Raw genomic sequence first — 19,548 nt, 5'->3', positions numbered from 1 at the left:
TGAAATCCCTGGTTGCTCTGGTTCCGTGTTCCAATGGAGATTACAAACCCCTTGCTCCTCTTCAGTCTGTCAGGCAGGCTGCTCTCAAGTAAAAAGCTTGGAAACTGTGGGAATCTCAGTCCCAACACCCAAGGGCCCTGGTTTAGGGAAGATTTGCAGGCTGCTGGTGAGTTGAAAGCTGCTCCTAGCTTCCCAGGCTTGCAGCTGCTCATCGGCCTGGGCTTCCCATACCCTGCCTAGGAACAAGTTCCCTCTTCTCTCTTGTACGCAAGTTAAATTTCTTTTGGTTTTGTTCCTAAAGTGAGTGGGAAACAAATTCAAAGCCACTGGTTCACCATAATGTGGAAATAAATTTCCTAGTCCCGCTCTGCCTGGAGTCTCCTCCAGGTCCAACAAACTGAGCACCACTCTCAGTCTATGTTTGCATTAGATGGAAGAGTTACCCACCTCCAACTAAAGAATGAGGCCCCACCAGTAATCTCCCTTTTGGACTCCAAGAAAACAGAGAAATCACAACCTTTCTAAACTGATACTTCCTTCCTGTAGCCATTTGTGAGTTAACTAAGGAGAAAGTTGAAAAGTTTGATTGACACTAGAAGAAATCATGTTTATCACGTGCACCTGCTCCTCTGCCTCATGACAAAAGGCATCCATGAAACTGGATTATTCAAAACTACTAAAACAAAGTTTTTTCTTAGGCAGCATCTAATTAAATGTAGAACTCATTGCCACAAGACATCAGTAAGGCCAGTAAAATAGCAAGCCTTAGAGAAGGATGAATTATTAATGTTAATTGACCTTGTGAGGAGAGATATAAAATCTCATACCTCAGGCCTAAACTCTGGGATTATTACAAGACTTGCAGGAAGGCAGGTTACTCCACATCTAATTGCTTATAATGTTTCTCAGTGAGGAAAAGAGATTAACATGCATATTCCTGCTGCAACATCCTTCGGGGTTGTTCTGGGTATTTTTACTGATTTGGCCTCTGAATGATGAGAGTTTTGACACAAGCAGCTCAGAGAGCTGCCCCTGATTAACATTAGTACAGCTCTTTCTAAAGCACCCATCCATATAGCATCCGAGTTCACCTCTCCTGTGTTGGAGTAGGATTAAACTAGTGTTTGCACCAAAAAACCATCGACAGCTGGAAGCTGCTTATTTGCAAGAAGCTTAAAGTGGGTCAGATTTGTAAGTAGAAGGACAATGCCAGGGCCAGACATGTGCTGTTCAAAGGATAGCTGAATTTGCCTCAGTGACCACCTTCCAGTGATCCCTACAACCTGAATGGCTCATCAGTGGCCTCCTGTCCCTGTGCCACCATGGTAGCCACCCAAAGAGGGAAGACAGAGAGCTTGCAGGAGAAGTAAAGGGCATCAGGCATTTCAGATAGCTTCAGCTGCCCACCTGCATCATTCCTTGGACCAAATGCAGTGGAGGTGGTGGTTTTACCTATCATCATGCTCCCTAGAAGATGGATGTACGCAGCAGAGAACAACTGTTTCTAAGCCAGTCATAGGGCATTTGTACAGCAGCTGCCTGAGACTAGGCTAGCAGATGTTGCTGAAGTTACCAGCTCCACTAAATGTCAAAGAGCTCTCCTTGTTTGGATTGGACTAGACTGCATTGCAAGCGAGGCATTGAGCAGAACCAAAACAGCTTCATGGCATTAAATATGTTCCAAGCATCCATGCCATGCCTATGTGACACCAGATATGCTTCTGTCCCAGACAACCAGATAAGCAGACAGCTGCATTTTCAGGGGTGATGGCAATGAAACTGGGCAAGTTTCCTTTGTAGACTAAGAGTGGCAGTGGGTGAACCATGACTGCTAGAGCAGAAGGTGCTGCCCATCAAGGTGGAAGAGCATTGGCAGAGCTGTGCAAAGCTAAGCCTGAAGGAGGATGGTGGTCTCCAGAAGCATGTTGAGAGCTGGAAGGAGGGGTTGGAAAAGCAGAGTGTTGCATATCAGATGAGAGGTGCCAGCCTGCATCAGAAGTGCTTAGGCAGCATGCTGGCATGCTGAGAAACATTGGCTGATCATCAAAACCACTCCCCCCACTTTGCACAGCACCTGCTTAGTATTTAACAGGTTTGCCAAATCCTACAGTGCAGGGACAACCGTGGTTGTTTTAAAAAGATCAGAGAAATATGGTTGTCTCAGGACACGTCTTCCACAAAGCAGGAGCTGACACATTTCTGCAGTAAACCTGACCCATTGCTTGACCTGACCCCAGCCAAAGCATTCCTTAATGTGTTAATAGGAGAAGCTGGTTGTAAAATGAATTAAAGACTTGTTTTAGTGAACTTTGTTCTTGCCTAAAAAACTGGTGCAGAGTGGGTATGGACAGGAAGCTTAGGCACTATGGGGAGAAGTAGCTCCTAGTAGAGTCTGGAGAGACTCAATTTCAGGATACCATAGGACTGGCAAAACCAAGAGCATGTGGGCACTGTTGGGAAAGGGAGTGGCTACGAGGACAAGCAGGGGTTTGGTTACAAAGGCTTGTGAAGGTGATGGCGACTGTGTGTGTTAGAGAGAGGTGTTTTTGCATTGGGGAGTTAGGTTTTTGCATTGGGGAGTTGGGCAGGTGGGGAACTTGCAAGGGGAAGGAGCCCTGGCCCTGAGCCTGGCACTACCCCACGCAGCAGTCCAGTGGCACTTGTCTGCTGTTTCTCTTGCGATGTGTGGGCAGGCTTTTCTCAGGACTGCCCTCCCTCGCTCCCTGGCAGATTGGCCTGGAGGCTGGCAAACACAGGGTCACGCAGGGGAAATAGCATCTTGGTGGAAGGGCACACCACCTCCACAGCTGAGAGGCTTAGAGAGGGTTGGTTCTGAGTGAGGGTAAAGATTTTTAACTTCTTCTCCTTAACCTAAAATTCAACCCTATTTGCTTTAGCCTCTCTCACCAGCTGCTGCCAATGTGATTCTCCTGGTCCCTGGCATGGCAGGGCTGTGGCCGTCCTGCTGCCCCAGCAGCTTGCTGGTCTGGCCACCTTCCTGTCTTGTCTCTGCTTGGAGCCAACCCTTGCAGAGTCAGCACGTCAAGGGGACAGTGTGTCTCTCGACGACAGTGCTCTGCCCCCTCTTCCAGCTCCCTTCTGAAAACCCCAGCTCCCTTTTGCTCATTTGATTTAACAGTTGTTGAACTGCCTTGGTCTCTGGCCATGCTTGGCTGTGCTCAGCCATGTGGCTCTGAGGAAGGCACAGCAGGGATTAATTTGGCTACAGGCTCATTTTGGTATATTTTAGATCAGGCAGAAGCACAAACCTCATTCTTCTTTCTTTTCTGCAGATGCCTACACAAAGACAGAGGTGATCTACACCTGGACACTGGGGAAGGATAAATCAGTGGAAGTAGCAAAGGGTGGATCTCGCCTGAACCAGTATGACCTGCTAGGCCACGTTGTTGGGACAGAGATGGTTCGATCCAGCACAGGTACTTGTGGGACCACGATGCGATGCATGGGCTGAGCACACTGTCAGATGAGATGGACCTATGGGCTTTGAATGCTAGGATTTGGCATAATTATAGAGGCAGTACCTGCGGGCAGTGAGCACCACAGTACTTCCCAGGCCATGTGCTGTTGGAGAATATGGCTGGTGGCATCTGGAGCAGTCACCAAGAGGCAGCAAAGGGTTTAGCTTTTAGTAGTTTCCACTGAAAGAGCCTTATCACCCATACCCTCTAGAAAACTGATTTCAAGCATCTAAAAATGATCTGTTGTGTGGAAAATTTGCCCCACCTTGCCCAGCTGGTTCTTGGTACTGTGGGTTCATCTGTCTTGGATACCTTTCCAGTCCCTTAGCACAGCATTGCGGGCAGGGGAGGCGAATGCAACATAATGTTCAGTGTGATTTTCACTGCATCAGCTTACACAAATATTGTCATAGCTAATAGAAGATGATCCCAAACAAATGTTTCCTCTGATTAATGACCAATATTAATCATCTTTCTCTCCCATCTGCTGCTCCTCCCTTCCCCTCTGAATCCAGGTACTGATAGCTTCTGTTATCTCATGTGTGTCTCTCATCTTTCTTTTTTCTTTTTTTTTTTTCCCTTCTGTATGCACCAGTAGTTCTCTCATTTGAGGTTATTTCCTCTCTGGTGCACTTGATTTTAATAGCGTCTGTCTGTAACAACTCATATCACCTCCCTTGGGGAAATGTGGGGAGTCCAGGGAACTAAATGTCATAATATCTGGCCCATCTCTCTACTTAAGTTGTAGTAAAATGTACCAATGAATAACCTGAAATGGCAAGAAAGCTGCTAAAGGCTCCTGCATGTCATGATTTAGCAGAGCCACGCTCACAACAAAAAGGCACAATAATCCAACAAAATATCTGAAGTTTTGAGTGGAGGAATAGGCCGTTGAGGGAAAATAGGGACAGCTGCTTCTTTGGTTTACAGCCCAGACCTTTAGCAACAGAACTTGCCCCGATTTTTGAGATGGCTGCAGTGAGGAAAGGTGGAATATTTTCAGGATTGTGAGAGAAAATACAATCCTTTGTCCTGAAATCCTGCTGAAGCACTGCTAGGGTCTCTCTAGGCTTGAAGGATCTTACCCACAAAGTGGCTCCCTGGGCTGGAGCAGAAAAGGGATGGGACCTCGATCGGGAGAGACCCCCAGAGGCATCTTGTGCCTGGGGTGAAACAGGGAAAGCCTATTGCCCAGCTGTTTATTGGCATTGATTTGCCTTTGTCCCACAACTGTTTTGTAATGAATTAAAGAAGTCTCCAGAGAAGTGTTTTGAAAGGACAAATGCTATGTGGAAGTCACGCAGGCTACACTGGGGCACGCACCTGGCATGGCACAGCAGTTGTGTGTGCATGTGCAGGACATGCAAAGTAAGTGCTGACGGTGTGCTGCAGCATGCATCCCTCCTTCACACGGCTGTTAGGGTAGCCTGCAGTACTGAAAGATATCAGAGCATGCCAGCCAGTAACAATATCACACACACACTGCAATTTCATCTAAGAACTTGAAAGTTTGTTCAGGACAGATCTTTAGTGGTTTAGTGGGTCAGCTGGCCCCATCCTGGAAAGGACCAGCAGCTCAGCATCTCTAACCGTCTGTCTCTGCAGGGGAGTATGTCGTCATGACCACACACTTCCACCTCAAGAGGAAGATTGGGTACTTTGTGATCCAGACCTACCTACCCTGCATTATGACGGTCATCCTGTCCCAGGTCTCCTTTTGGCTTAACAGGGAGTCTGTTCCTGCGCGAACGGTTTTTGGTGAGTCTCAGAGCACGGGGGCATCCTCTCAAGTCGGGGGAGAAAGGCACCACAAATGACGGGAAATAGACTGAGCATCAGAGCTGGTCTTCTCCAGGCATTGACCTCCATTAGTGAAGCTGCTGGCCGTTTCCCAGAATAGCTCTCAGTGTCTTACCAGTGCCCCTGCTTCCACTGAATCACTGCAAAAATACTCCTGTCCATGTTTCTGCTACAAGCCAAGCCATAAATATTAACAGTAATCAAGGTATTGATCATCTAATTATTTGCATTTGGCTGTGTCTGCTTATTTATATTGGCTTTTGAGTTGAGGAGAGGATAGGTACATGGGGAGGCATTTAAAGCTCTACCTTTGAAATTGCTAATGTGCCCCTGGTCAGAGCTCCATATAACAAGTTTCTGGGCTGAGGCAGTATAACTGCATGGTAAATATATTGTTATTATTTTCTCCAGCTGGTTTCAGATCCTCTCTCCGAGGCAAAGTGTCAGGCTGGCATTGCACATATATTAATAGCTTTTACAAACATTTAATAACAGAATTGCTTTGTGCTTTCCTGACAAGACCTTTAGTTCAGGATCTACGCACACGTGCTCACAGACCAGGTGTGATGCTGCAGGACTGTATTTGCTGGAAATAACAGTGCCCAGCAGATACCACTTAACAGAGAGTATTTTGGACAAAATTCACCAAGCAGAGAGGGAATATATGGTACCACCTGCTTGTGTTTTTGAATGACAGAAAGTGGTGTGGTTTCAAAGATCATGAGGCATTTTCTCTGCAGCGAGAGTCATGATAGAAATACTCCCCCAAACCCAACAAGGCTGATGTCCTCCTTTCCAGACCCTCTCCACAGGTCTGGACCTTGTTCCTGTGCTGTGGACTGGAAAGGGACGCAGGGAGGGTCACAGGTGGTTCTGCACCCTCCTAAATGAACTAGAAGAGAATCATGGTTTTTGTGTTCACTGGGGCTTGTGAAATGTAGGTCATGAACAAGCTTTAAAATTTACAGTTGAGCGCAGCTTCTCCCCATTAGCACCACGTTGCCTTCCCTTCCCTGGTGATGCAAATCCTACAGCGATCCCCAGGGTCGAGTGCAGCTGCAGGGAGCTGGGCGGTTAGTATGACCAAACTGGTTTGTGCAATCCAAATTGCAAAAGCTGCGTTGAACAGTGATAACAGTGAAGAAGAGGGGATACGGCCCTCTAGCACCCACTCTTTAGTGTTTTCATCCAGCAGAATGGAGTAGGGGGGGCTCAGACAGAAATCACGTGGAAAATAGGACCAGCTCAGGCATATAGAGAGTCATCAATGAACTTTCCTCACTCATCTATCTGTGAATCACGTGCAGCTAAACCCCACAGAGTGCACACTGTCTGTCCATGTCTGTGCATGCCCCAGGTGGGCTCTTACATCTGCATTGGTTCTGGAGTGTCTCTGCACTCCCGACACCAGGGGCAAGTCCTTCTCTGAGGATATTTGATTCCCTCCTGTGTTATCCTGAGATTTGCAATTAGACAGGTTTCCTCGAGTAGCAGCTCAGATTGAGCAGGAAAGAGCTGACTGAAAAATTAAAACCTACCTTTGTGAAAAACACCTTTGCTCCCAAATTGCCTTGCTTTCCTATTAAGAAAATAATGAGAACTCCAATGGTTTATTCCTTTTTTTTGCCTCTCAGAAAGTATTGTCAACAATATTATTGAAACTCTTCAATTACCAGGAGTATGGCTTAAGGGAAGTGAAAATTAGTCAATATTTTTATAATGTTTTAAATGCATTTTTAATTGAAAAGCACATTATTGGGGAAATGGATAGCAATGGTTGCTTGCTTTAATGGAAAAAGCTTTAAAAGGCATTTTGCAACAGATCATTTTTTTAAGATAAATCATAGTGACACTCAGTCTGGCAGCTTGGGCCACTGATGGGTCCTGGCTGTGCTGGCAGGACCCAGGTGTCCATCCATGCAGGTCACAAGACACTATTTCCAAAATGTTGAGAGAACCACATTGGATGAGTGGCCAGTTTCTGGTCCTCCATGAAGTTCCCAACCATCTGGCTGTCCTTTTTACTGTTATTTTATTACTTTTATTTTATTGCAAAAGCAACCAGAGGCTTCTCCATGGCATATTCTACATAAGGGAGCTGGGTCTAGCATCACGCAACTTACCCTACTAGCAGATGAGGAATTGAATGTGAGTGCCTACCTGTGAGCTACAATTCTTTTATAGTGAGCAGAGATGTAGTCAATGGATTTTGGGGAAGATTAATCTCATCCTAATGCAGATGTTTGCCATTGGTTATATGAATTGGAGATATTCAAAACTGAATGAGAGAAGGCCCTGAGCAACCTGAAGGTGGCCCTGATTCAAGTAGGGGTTGGACAAGCTGACTTCCCTTCCAACCTGGACTGTTTCATTATTCTATGAATTGCACCACGGACTTGTGCTGGGTAAGACTCCCTTAATTACAGTGGGAATGTGGGCCACATGGCTTAGAGGATGGCTCCTAAATTTACATGATGGAAATGCCAGCTGTGTGGTTTGAGGAGAAACTTGGGTGGGTAGGAGTGTATGGTCTCACACCATCCTTGTCTCCTGCTATGTTTCCACAGGTGTCACCACCGTCCTCACCATGACCACACTAAGCATCAGCGCAAGAAACTCATTACCTAAAGTGGCGTACGCGACGGCCATGGACTGGTTCATAGCCGTCTGTTACGCCTTTGTGTTTTCTGCGCTGATCGAATTTGCCACCGTCAACTACTTCACCAAGCGCAGCTGGGCTTGGGATGGCAAGAAGGTGCTGGAGGCCCAAGAGATGAAGGTCAGCCCTGTGGCCAAGGCCAGGGAGGAGGGGGCAGTGAAGAAACGCTGCACGAGAGAGCTGTGCTGGGGCCAGGAGTGGGTAACATGCAGCCCCACAGCACTCAAGGAGGCTGGATGCTACTTACTGGGGTCCCCAGCTCAGGTCTCAACTGGAGCGGTTCTTGAGGGTCAAGGGAGGAAGGGCTTGGAGGGCTGGTTGCTGTGCTTAGCTGGAGAAAAACACCCAGGCATGACTGCTCATTTTTCCCTCTGTCCTTCTGCACGAACATTTGCCGGTAGAAACATGAATGCGTGCATTTTTTGGTCTTGCTCCGCGGGTGGTCTTCTCTCTCCTTTCTTCTCCCTCCAACCCATAAATGCCCTGCTCCATGTTGCTAGCATGCCACACAAACCCAAATATGCCATGGGATGCCAGCCTCGCCAATGGAGACGGTTCCACTCTGCTGTGTCCCCTGTGGCTGGTATCCCCAACCGCAGGTCTCCCCTGGCACGGGCAAGCATGGTGCAGCGATGGGGAAGTCTAACACTCATGCTGTTGCCCACAGCTGCTGGCAGCTGCTGCTTTGTAAGCTCAGGCCAAGAGGGTGGGTGGGAAGCAAACAATCAGAAACGGCAACTGACAGTAAATTAGTGCCTGGCATCACCCACATTTTCCCTTCTCGCTTGGGATCTGCCTCTCTGGCAGTTTCCTTCCTGACAGCCACTGCTACCCTTGCTTGTGCCCCCTCCCTCCTAACTGATTTAATCTCGGCTGTGCAGAGAAATCGCTTACTGTTTATATTTATTGAATCAATTTGAAAATCAGCTTTGTCCTTGTTCTGGAGCCTTTATATTTTACTCCTTTGCATTTCAATGTGTTGTGTAAAATTGTTGTGGGGCTGTATGTAAATACGTAGCAGAATTGCAGTAACTTTTGGGAATACAACAGCCAGTCATCTCTCTGGTATGGAGGTCAAAGCAGGAGAACAGAGGCCTTATGGAGAACCACAGCCTTCACTGAGTGTTGAATGCTTCTCTCTTGTGTTCCTTGGACTCTCTCTATCTGTTTGCTTTTGCAGCTGTGGTCTGAGCAACAAACTCATGGCAGAAAGGCTCCAGAGGAGGCCAGTTGATGGTCTGCTACTTCCATCGTGAACAATAATGCTAATCTGGCCTCTAGAGATGACACAAGCCTTTCCTGGGTCATTGGCATGAGCGAAGGATCAGAACAGGTCCTCAAAGCAACCATGTCCCTTTCAGGGATGGGAAAATCAGCACAAAGTCAGAATTCACACAGCCTTGGGCAATTACGTGAACTGGGCACAGCCAAAAAAACAGCAAAAGCTCAAAAGCTTCAATTTGTCATAGAAACATGCTCTTTAATTTATTCATTGACCCAGCACTGCAAGACTAACAGTGCTGAAACAATAGGGTAAGAGCATGCAGAATGTTTGCGCTTGTGGGAATCAAACAAGAAAACAAAGCAGGACCAGGAATGTTTCAGAGGGAATGCTCTTTGTGAGTTTGCTGCAATTGGTATCAGGCTGGAGAATCAGGAAGGACTCCAAATTTGTGGATGCTTTTTCAACCCACTCCTGGTCTCTGCAGCTCAAGAGAACTCCCTGGAGAGTGGTGGGCTTTCAGGGAGCTTGGGAATACGATGTGTCACCATATTTGCTTTTCATCTTTATTCCATTGAATATTTCCAAGCAGTGAATTTGCTACGCAATGAAGGTGCCTCACTGGCTCAGTTTCAGCCTTTAATTAGCTCTTCTTGAAACAATTGACAAGCCAGGTGGTTGAAATGACAAAAGAAAGAGGAGGCAGAAGAATAACTATTGGCATTTTAAAGTGTTTGTACCAGCAGTAAAACTACCAGTGACAAGCCCAGGCTGAGCCCTGGTCTCTGGAGAGCCTTCTCCCCAGCCAAAAAGAGCGCTCTTTATTGATGTGATGGCAAGGATCCTCACTCCAGGTTTGATTGTTTCCTTGCATGAACATGAAAAAAAAATCAATAAGCATCAACCCTTCCCTCACCTCAAATGTAGGCAGCAGCAATGCTTCCCATCACATTTGAAAGAAATCACTGCCTTGCAAAAGCTGCTGCTTGCTGACAGGCACTTCCAGAGTGTTCACTCTCTCAGGGCTGGTTCCATTCTTTCTTCCTCCCCTTTAGCCAACCCATCAGTTTAGATGGGAACAGAGCATTTTTTCAGGTAGAATCTAACATGATGGGCTGATCTTGGTGAATCGCTGATCTCTGCATCATAAATGATCATGATGATGTTCTGGCTATAGCCACAGTTGGATTCTGGTTCTAGCTGGGAGCTACTCTGCATGTTCTCTGCAGTTCTCTAATGAAAGGCAGACAGATATCACCATAGATGTCACCAAAAACTCCCTTTAGCACACACTCTGATAAGATTTGACTAATGCTTCTTGGACCCAAAGATTTTCCAAGGCTTTCCTGCCTGCCACCAGTAATTGCTAATTGTGGATGAAGGATTTCCTCTCTTTTTGTATGGCAGAGTGACTGCAACCAACCTAGAGGTGCAGATCGAATTGGAGAGAGGTATCTGGATCCAATGTGGAAAACTTGTCAGTAAAGATTATTTTTAAAAAAACATCATCAGGAGGAAGGTGGGAGAAAGCAGTAGTTGGGGAGGAGTGAGAGGCCAAAAAGATTGAAAGATGAGTGTTTTCAGTAGCCAAGCAAAGCTCCCTATCTCCAGCATCCTCAAAATATCTTGTTAACAGGATCCACTTCAGGACAGAAGGGCTGTGTCTGAACAGAGTGAGATCCACTGCATCCTATAGGGATGGCCATCTCTGGACCCAACAAGGTCACTTCCTGAGCGGCTGTTACAGGGGGGATCCAGAGAGACAACCATTAACGATGACTTCGCCACTGGGATACTCATGAAGTCTGCAAGGATGACATTTACCAGGGAGTTCCCTTCAAAAAAGTGCTGTCTGTTCCTCAGGATGGAAGATGCTTTGGATCTTTGGAAGATGCTTACTTAAACCCAATTCTGCCTGCAACACAATGTCTGTGCATAAAATCTGATTTAACTCTGTATCTGTGCTTGTATGACGTTGCCCTGAAATCCTGGGTGGCAAGAAGCAACAAAAACAATACAAGTATCTGCAGTCTTGATAACTTGAGAACAAGGAAGAACACACTTTGGATGGAGGAATAGTCCTGGATCTTTATCCTTCTCATCCTTAAGACAATAATCCTGTAGTGTATAGTAAGAAGGTTAGGTCCAGGCTTTTTATGTACTTTTCACATGTCTTTTCACTAAGAGAAATTCACCAAAAAGTATCCTCCAAACCCCTCCATTGATATGATCATCGTGGTTTTCTTTCTTGTATTTTGGAAGTGACAGGCATGCTAGCCATTTGTACTAGGTGCCTTTTCCACACACTGAGTAAAGCCTAGCTTTTTGTCCAACCTGCTCTTCAGCAATTCTGAAGTTTGCCCCTTGATCCAGGTCACTTAGGAATCCTTCTTCTTTCTCCTTTGTTTCTTTCTATTTGTGGCATCTTTGTTTCAATCCCCTCCTTGCCAACAGAGAGGAAGTAGAACCAACCTTGGCAGGCCACCATTTTCAACCAGTTTGAAGTCTTACAGACTCACGGGGTGGTTCAGACCCATCTCTTTTTTTTTTTGCCTCACTATGGTAAATACGTCTTTGCTGGGACTTCCCCTTGCTGACCATGCTCTGCAGCCCATGTGTCCTTTGTCCTACTGCACTTGCAATCACCTGTAGCTCTCCGTAGCACTGCAAGTTATTTATGTTCTCACCGTCTTCACTAGAGTCCATGTATCATTCTTCAACAACATTTCACCCTCTTTCAACACTATCTGCGTGGGGTGTTGGGCTGACTATTGACTCCATCCAACCTCTGAGTCTTTGTCTGGTGATCCAGGGAGCATAACATCATTGGGCTCAGTCCCACATGATCTGAATAAAGAGATGGGAGGGATGAGTGATGGCAAAGGTTACACCAGCAGCTGACAGTAACCTGGCATTGACGTAGCCTGCTTATTAATGCAAGATTGCATTGTTTGGAGCCTTTGGCTCTGCTCAGGGTACAGGCGTCTCAGTATAAAACACTTTGCTGCTATTTTCTGATAGGATCAAGTCTCTGGCACGCTGCAGAGGGGAGCTTTAGCTGGCATGAGGAAGGAGTGACATGTTTGCTGGAACAGCAAGTGCAGTTGCTGGGATTTGAATTATAGGATACAAGTATGTTAGAGACTAGAGCTGCTTGGAGGTCATTAAAGTGACTTTTCTCTAGAATGGCAAGTGGCAGATACCTTGCATTTCTCAAGTACTGCAGATATTAGTGATGGTGACCTTCAGAGTGGTCTGTCAGAGGGACAGTGCTTCCAGCCCAAATTTCTAGCCAAGGAGCAGGTGCGGAGAACTAAATCTCCAGCAGATCATAGGCAGAACCAGTAGTTCCCATAATTTAGAGGTTCATCTGTTAGCTCCTCAACAGAGAGGCTTGAAGACAAGAATATTTAACAAAAATGCTATTATTTTCCAGTACGCATGTTGTGGAAGAACTTGTCAGACTGCAATATCCAGGGAACATATTTATCTCCAGACCAGCTTTCGCAGCTTTTCCCTCAGGAGAGCAGCACAGGGACAGCTTTGTGCAGTGGTTCAGTCTCCCTGTGTCCAAACTGGGCCATAAATGCAGGAATTGCTTTGTAACATAGATGTTTTAAATAGGACAAGTTTTCAAAGCAAATGTGGGGTTTCCTTCTGTTTCAGTAGGATGTGGAACCATAGATAAAGGTGCAGGGGGAAGGCCAGGGGCTACTTTGCAGCTGACAGCAATAAGCACATTTTGCTTTGTATGATTGTCAAAATCTTGCCTGAAACACTTATTTATAAAGCACAGCCCGGTAAACTTCAGGCTGAACCATTTCTTCTGACATCTCAGGAGCAGACCACATCCAGAGCACACACATGTGCTTTAGTGTAGGCAGTGTGTGCTCTGGGTGCTTCCCAAAGGCTACCCAGGCTCCCAGCTCTGACCAGGGCAGAAGACTCCATAGGCAGCTGGAAAAAGGCCCCGGCTGTAAGCTCCCAAGCCTCTGCAGTACCTGAACAGCCTGATCTGAGGTCCAGGGAAGCCCAAGCTGATGCCTGGGGGCTCTGGATCACACTAATAGGAGCAGTAGCTTGCTGTCACCACCCACAGCATTCATATTTGCCTGACTTTCCTCCATTTCAGCCTGCTGTTTTCAGATGCCTTTGGCCAGGCAAGACAGATCCATTTTCCAAGCTCTGGGGCAGAAAAGCTAGCCAGGTTGAAAGTGTCATGTCACTTGTAGTCATCTTATTCCTGTAATGAATAACGTGGCTGATTAATACTAAAATAATCACAGTGCACTTCAAATTACATTCTGCGAACAACAATCTGTTTTTTGTTTCATTACTGATTATTAATTATTTTATTACCTCCTGTAGCTGTGTTAATAAGTAATCATACTTAAGCATATTTAAATGTTTTAGAAGGTGAAACATCTTTAGTCCTTTATTTGCTTCTTGTCAGCTCTTTAGCAGGAAAAGTTCACCTCCTATGCAGGGGGTACAAGTTAACATGGCTCTAATAATTGCAGAAATCAGTCGCTCAGTTAATCGTTAAAGATCATAACACCCTCTCCCATAAAAGACTATGAATATGGTCTGATCAGTGGTTTAGTCTGATCTGGAGTCTGAAGACATTTAGACCTCCTTCTAGTAGCAAGTTAATTTCTGTAATTGCTGGCATTATTATGAGGCTGCAGGCCTGGCTATGATGTTACTGGAGAGGGGTTTAAAGATTGCACAGAAGTCTGCTTTTAGTGTCCCTCTGAAAATCACTGTGGAAAATTCATTTCCTAAGGCAACCAGAAATATCCATGGTGATTGTGGACACATTTAAAATGGAAGTACAGCATGAAAGCTAAAGCCCTTGGAGTATCTCTGCAGAGCAGACTGGGTGAATCTGGCCTTTCCAGCTCTCACTACCCAGCGACGCTGCCTGCTACCAATTTCCAGGGTAGGATGGGGAGATGAACGGGTCCTGGTGGCTGCACACTCTCCCCTTCTCCTGACTGTCACTTTGTACATGGTTCCCTCACATGTACATGCAAAACCGTGCCAAGCACCCCTGGGAAATGCCTGGATGAGCCTTACCTTGTGTTTCAGTAGCTTTTGAATAGAAAATGAGATCCAAAGTCACACCTTGTTCTGAATTTAGATATTAGATTCCCACCATGAGTCATTGCTGTGTCTAATGCTGGCTCTTGGTGTAATTACAGTGGACACCACATGGAGTACATGAGTGCTGGGATGTGTAGAGTGCCTGATGTCTGCATATGAATAGATTTCATTCAATGGGCTTCTCCTGGTAGACCTGGATTGCTTTATATGATACAGTCTACGGTGCAGCTGGTCTCAGGTCCTGGACAGCAACAGGAAGATCCCCAGAGTCGGGGCAACACCTACCATGACTTCCTAGCTCTGTCTTCCTGTCCACTCATCTTCATTAACATCTGAACTGTCTTCAGCATCTTCCATCATCCTTCAGTACATGTCTGAAGCATAAGTGCCTCTTTTGCAATTTGCTATGCAAGCTCTCCTCCCTTCAGCCTGGACAGCATGGCTGTCCCTGGAGCCTTGTGGCAGGGATGCACTTATCTCCCTTGATTTGCAGCAACCCATAGCTATGAAGGCAAGATGAAAGGCCTTCCCTCTGCCCTATAGTGCCATGTTGAGCAATCCTGAAATCCAGGGCTAGGGCAAATGCCTTCCATCTGTTCTGTATCTTACCTGGGTAGGTCATGAGGTGCTCTGAAGGGTCCCAGAGGCTTTTTGGACATCATGACGTTAAATTGTGAGGTATTCCTGTGAGGTATTAGGGGCACTGAGGCAGTGTATGATATGTCCTTGTAATATGGTGCAAAAATATTGCAATGCTGTCACCCACATTCTTAAAGCCACTGGCTTTCTGCTACAAAAAAAAATAGAACTATAATCCTCTGTGATGTCTCCTCATCTCACCTGACCCAGGAAGCAGGCCAGCAAAGCAGAAAATCAGTTCTTCCCCCAGGATGACCATACGGGGTGTCATTCTTTTCTAAAGACCACATTCCTGCATCATCTCTCTATGGCTGAACCTTACATGCAACAAACACCACTGCCCAGTTGAGAGAGAAAACAAGGAGTATGTATAGTTTGAGCCTGCATTCACTTGTACTGACCTGGCAATATGCAACATAGACCTGACAGCACTCGTCCAATCAAGGAGTCACCGTCTGGGGCAGCTACTGCTCGAGTGCCACTGCACACACCTTTTTATACCACTGCTCTGATCTAAGGGGCTGCAAGGAGGCTACAAACCCAGCTATGTGGCTCCAGTTATTTGACTTGCAGCAGGACCTAGCTGCCAGGCCAGGACCTCTTTGTGCTACATGCTGCATGTCAGGCTTACCACGAAGTAGCTGATCCACCCTAGTCCAGCACGTCTTTATGCTCCAGCAGCCCTCAAGTGGCAGATGTCATGGGTTCTGGCCATCTTCTCACCACATTTCCTTCCCTTCCACAATGCCGCCTTCTTGGTCTCTTGCTCCTCGCACCCTTTTCCATCTTCTCATCTGGGCAAGCAGGTAAACTCAGAGGACAAAATGTTCTCCAGGCAATTCTACAGTCATTTCATCTCTATTATGTTTTTTTTCTTCCACCTTCCCTAGAAAAAAGAGCCAGTGGCACTAGCGAAGAAAACCAACAACACCTACAACATTGTTGGAACCACATATGCCCTCAACATTGCCAAGGACCCTGGCCTGCCCACCATCTCCAAGAGTGCTGCTGCCACTGCTACTGCCACCAACGTACCCCCCAAGATGCCCCGCATAGAGGAGAAGCTCCCAGAGAGTAAGAAGACATACAACAGCGTCAGCAAGGTAGACAAGATGTCCCGCATCGTCTTTCCAGTCCTCTTCGCCATTTTCAACTTAGTCTACTGGGCCACATATGTAAACCGGGAGTCAGCTATCAAGGGAATGATCCCCAAACAATAAAACCGGTCATACAAACCTTCCATCAGTGAGCACCACCCAGGCAGGAATTCTCCAGAGCTTTCTTCTTTCCTGTTTTGTTTAATTATTATTGTTCATTTGATATTATTATTATTACTATTAGATCGTTCTTTTATAATGTAAACAAAACTGTGATTTTAATTTAATCCTGTATACTTCAGTTTCATTTTACTTTGTCTCTGATGATGAAGGGAAAAAAAAGAAAAGGATCATAACAAGTTGTGCCTCTAACATCGTGAGTCTGATGTCCCCCATCTGTCCAAGTCACCCTGTGCTTCCATCTCTCCTCCTCCACCTCCTGCCGTTCCCACAGTTTGCATACCACTGCCATTCCATGCTCTGCTCTGCTGGGGTCTGCTGCTGCAGTCTATCCCCCTCCTCCTCTTCTGTGATGGACTGCCCTAGCATGGTGGATGCTCCTGGTGGCCTGGGCTCAAGGATGTAGAGGCCTCCAGAGTCAGTCAATCAGCCAGGCTGCTCTTCAGTGCCTGGTGCTTTGTGCTAGGTGGTACTCCCTGGGCTGTGGATGCAGGTGAGGTGGTCCATTGAGGGAGCAGTGCGGCATGCGCCAGCCTCTAGCCCAATGCCTGCTGGGGACAAACCCACCACTGCTGTAGTCAGTGGAGCCATTGCAGGGGTGGAACAGGGTGGCAGCATCTTGTAGGTATCTACAGGGCTTCTTCCTCTCTTGTCTTCACCAAACCCAGCTGCTGGTTTCCTCCATGTCTCTCCCTAGACAAGAAGAGGTGAGAAAGGTCTTGTCTGTCTGCCATCCTGCACTCTTGGGGCAATTCATGTTAGCGGGTGGGGTGGTTCCTACCAGAGAAATAATTTTTCTCTGAGTCAGTCAGAAAGTCAAGACAGAAGCTTTATTAATGTCTTGGAGGAGATAGTAGCTGTGAGGCTGCATGCATTCAGCATCAGGACTGGAAGCCATAGACTTTGTGTTCAGATGGGTAGTTTATCACTTTCTCTTGGCCCCATCCACTTATCCTTCTTGGCATCTCTTCTCTGTTCCAGCCCCTTCTCCCAGCTCCCCATTCATCTTCCTTTGGCTACACAGCGGCCCTCAGTAGTATCTCACTGCTCGTGGGCAGATTTAGGCAGGGAAGCCCCTACCTCTCAGGTAAGCCACACTGGCGGGGAGGAGCACAGCCCAGGGAAGTCCAGCTCATGGTGCATCCCTGCTCCAGTGCACCAGGGAAGCAGCGATGTTGGTTCAGGCCAGCTCAGGTGCAGGCTGTTTCCTGTGGGACGCACCAAGGGCCACTCTGCCACCTGTGGGGGTGGGTCGGGGGACAGTTGGTACCCAAGAACCTCCCTGCCCCTGGTGAACAGATGCAGGTGAGCATCCTCAGCACCATGGGAGAACAGCAGAAGGGCCTCTTTGAAACAGCAGGGTGATACTGCTGTCCCGGAGAGCCACATGAGCCAGATGCCATCCCACAAAGCCATTGAGATATGACCCAAGTCTAACACCTGCACACTCTTCCAAGGAAAGCCCTCCGGTGCCTTGGAGAGAGGCTTTTTCTGCCTTCCCAGCCACCACAGTCAAGGACCCAAACCAGTGATTGTCCCCTTCTGAGCAGCAGCACAAGATGGTGGCATCCAAGCCATCTGTCCCCGCTCCCTGGTGCCTCGACCCACGGACACACTGTCCTGCTACAAGGAAGGACGTCCTGTGCCTGGTGAGTTCTCGTCCCCAGCCCATGGGCAGCACTGATCCTGCCAGCAGCCCTGCTCCCAGGGTGGGATGCACCCCCTCTTTCCTGGGCCTCCTTCTGACCCTCCAGCTCCCTGCCTTGAGCTGCCCCCAGCATGTTTTGGGTGCGTGCAGCCAGGCCGTGGTCCCAGCACCCCCAAGGTGATGTCTTCAGCATTGCTTTGAGCCACTGTGCCAAGCTGTTTCCCCCTGCCCATGCAGGAGTGGGGCTGAGCACAAGGCACAGGATTTGCCCCACCTGGAATATCCATGGGGATGGCAGGATGGAGCGGGGAAGGCCAGGGCACTTTGTCCTGCAGTGTGGGTGGCATTGGTGCATGTCCTGCCCGTCCCTTACCAATCTTGCTGGCTCAACAGCAGTGCAGTCACTCCCCCTGCCTACAGCTGCAGTGAGGAGAGGCGCTCGGAGACATTTAGTTCAGCCCCCAGTGTGTTCAGTCCACAAGCGCATCCACACCAGCAGGCAGCATCAGGCAAGAGGTGGCAACCCGCCCCCCCCCCAAGCTGATGCTAAGGAAACCAGCTCTCTCCCCATCCTCCCACCCCAGCATCCGCACCCAAACCACCCATGACATTTCTACAGTGCCTTTCATCCCTGAGGGCTCCCCGCTGGGTGGCAAGAAGGGGAAAGCCTGGGAGCTCTCCCCCTTTGCACCCAGCATCAGGTTGGAGGAGCAGAGGGAGGGTGCACCATCCCCAGTCCTTCTGCCAGGCAGGGGAGACATCCCGGCTGCTTTTGCACCTGGGACACCCGGTTCCTCCTGGCACTGGCCACCTGCTGCTGCTGCAGCCACCCTGCTCCGACAGCCCGGCCTCCCCAGCACTTCCCTGCTGCGGCCCCATACACTTTGCCACCAAGGCCCCCTGTCCGCCCTCCATGCTGGCACCATCCCCTCCAGCAGCAAGTGCCATTGCTGCTGCCCTTCTGCTCCCCAGGCTTTCCAGTGGGAAGTGCTACACTAACCGGCCGTGAGGCTGTTTGTTTTGGAAACTACTTGGATGTCATTTTCTTAAATAAGCTAGATGAAGTGTATCTCATAAAACATTCATGTCACTATAATACTCAGGCCTAAGTGAATGGAATAGAAACCCTATAAAAAGCAAAACAAACACAATAAAATGGTAACAAAGAGTATATTGTGTTTACTAACAGAATTACATCAAAGGCAAGTTTAAATATGGGATCCAGTGACTTAGCTGACTTGAGCTGGCCCCGGCACAGTCGCGGTCTCTTCTGCTAGCCTGGGCATTCCCCAAAATCCCCTCTACCCCAAGGGCTACCACGCATTGCCTCACTACATGTTCCTCTGTGTGTTGGTGCCTGCTTCATAGAGCTCTTTGTAAACTGTCAGGTCTTACCGTCGGCTTCTCATCAGCCTGAGCACCCGCAGGCACTGCCTTTGCTGCTTACCTGGGACCACACAGGCTGAGTGCAGCAGGGTGATGCCCAAGGTGCCAGGGCTGGACCTCTCTGCGGTGCCGGGCACAGTGTCGGGGCAGCATCTGAGCCTCCTCCCTTCCTGCGGGTGATCCAACCTGTCTCACCAAACTGAATCTCCTGCCTGTCTCTTCTCCCAGTCCTTCCCTCCTTGCGACACCGAGACTCTTGTCCCTCCCCAGGACACAGCCCACCGATCTGGCTTGCTGGTGACACCTGTCTACTGGCTCATCTTTGCTCTTCC

At 47.9% G+C, this 19,548-nt stretch overlaps 1 protein-coding gene across 2 annotated transcripts in view; it reads left to right on the top strand.

Annotated features, from left to right (window-relative positions):
* The window catches only part of LOC140658421 (gamma-aminobutyric acid receptor subunit alpha-3-like), a 70,575-nt gene extending 54,247 nt beyond the window's left edge, over positions 1 to 16,328 (top strand). For both annotated transcript variants that reach the window (XM_072876837.1, XM_072876836.1), the window contains 4 exons: positions 3,294 to 3,437; positions 5,085 to 5,237; positions 7,847 to 8,058; positions 15,796 to 16,328. In XM_072876837.1, coding sequence (XP_072732938.1) covers positions 3,294 to 3,437; positions 5,085 to 5,237; positions 7,847 to 8,058; positions 15,796 to 16,125 — 839 coding nt within the window. In that variant the 3' untranslated portion in view covers positions 16,126 to 16,328. The remainder of the gene's footprint in view (positions 1 to 3,293; positions 3,438 to 5,084; positions 5,238 to 7,846; positions 8,059 to 15,795) is intronic.
* The last annotated feature ends 3,220 nt before the right edge of the window (positions 16,329 to 19,548 follow it).

The sequence above is a fragment of the Ciconia boyciana genome, chromosome 12 (assembly GCF_034638445.1).
Source record: "Ciconia boyciana chromosome 12, ASM3463844v1, whole genome shotgun sequence".
In the NCBI taxonomy this organism is placed as follows: Eukaryota; Metazoa; Chordata; class Aves; order Ciconiiformes; family Ciconiidae; genus Ciconia; species Ciconia boyciana.
This window is presented reverse-complemented; position numbering and strand designations above follow the sequence as displayed.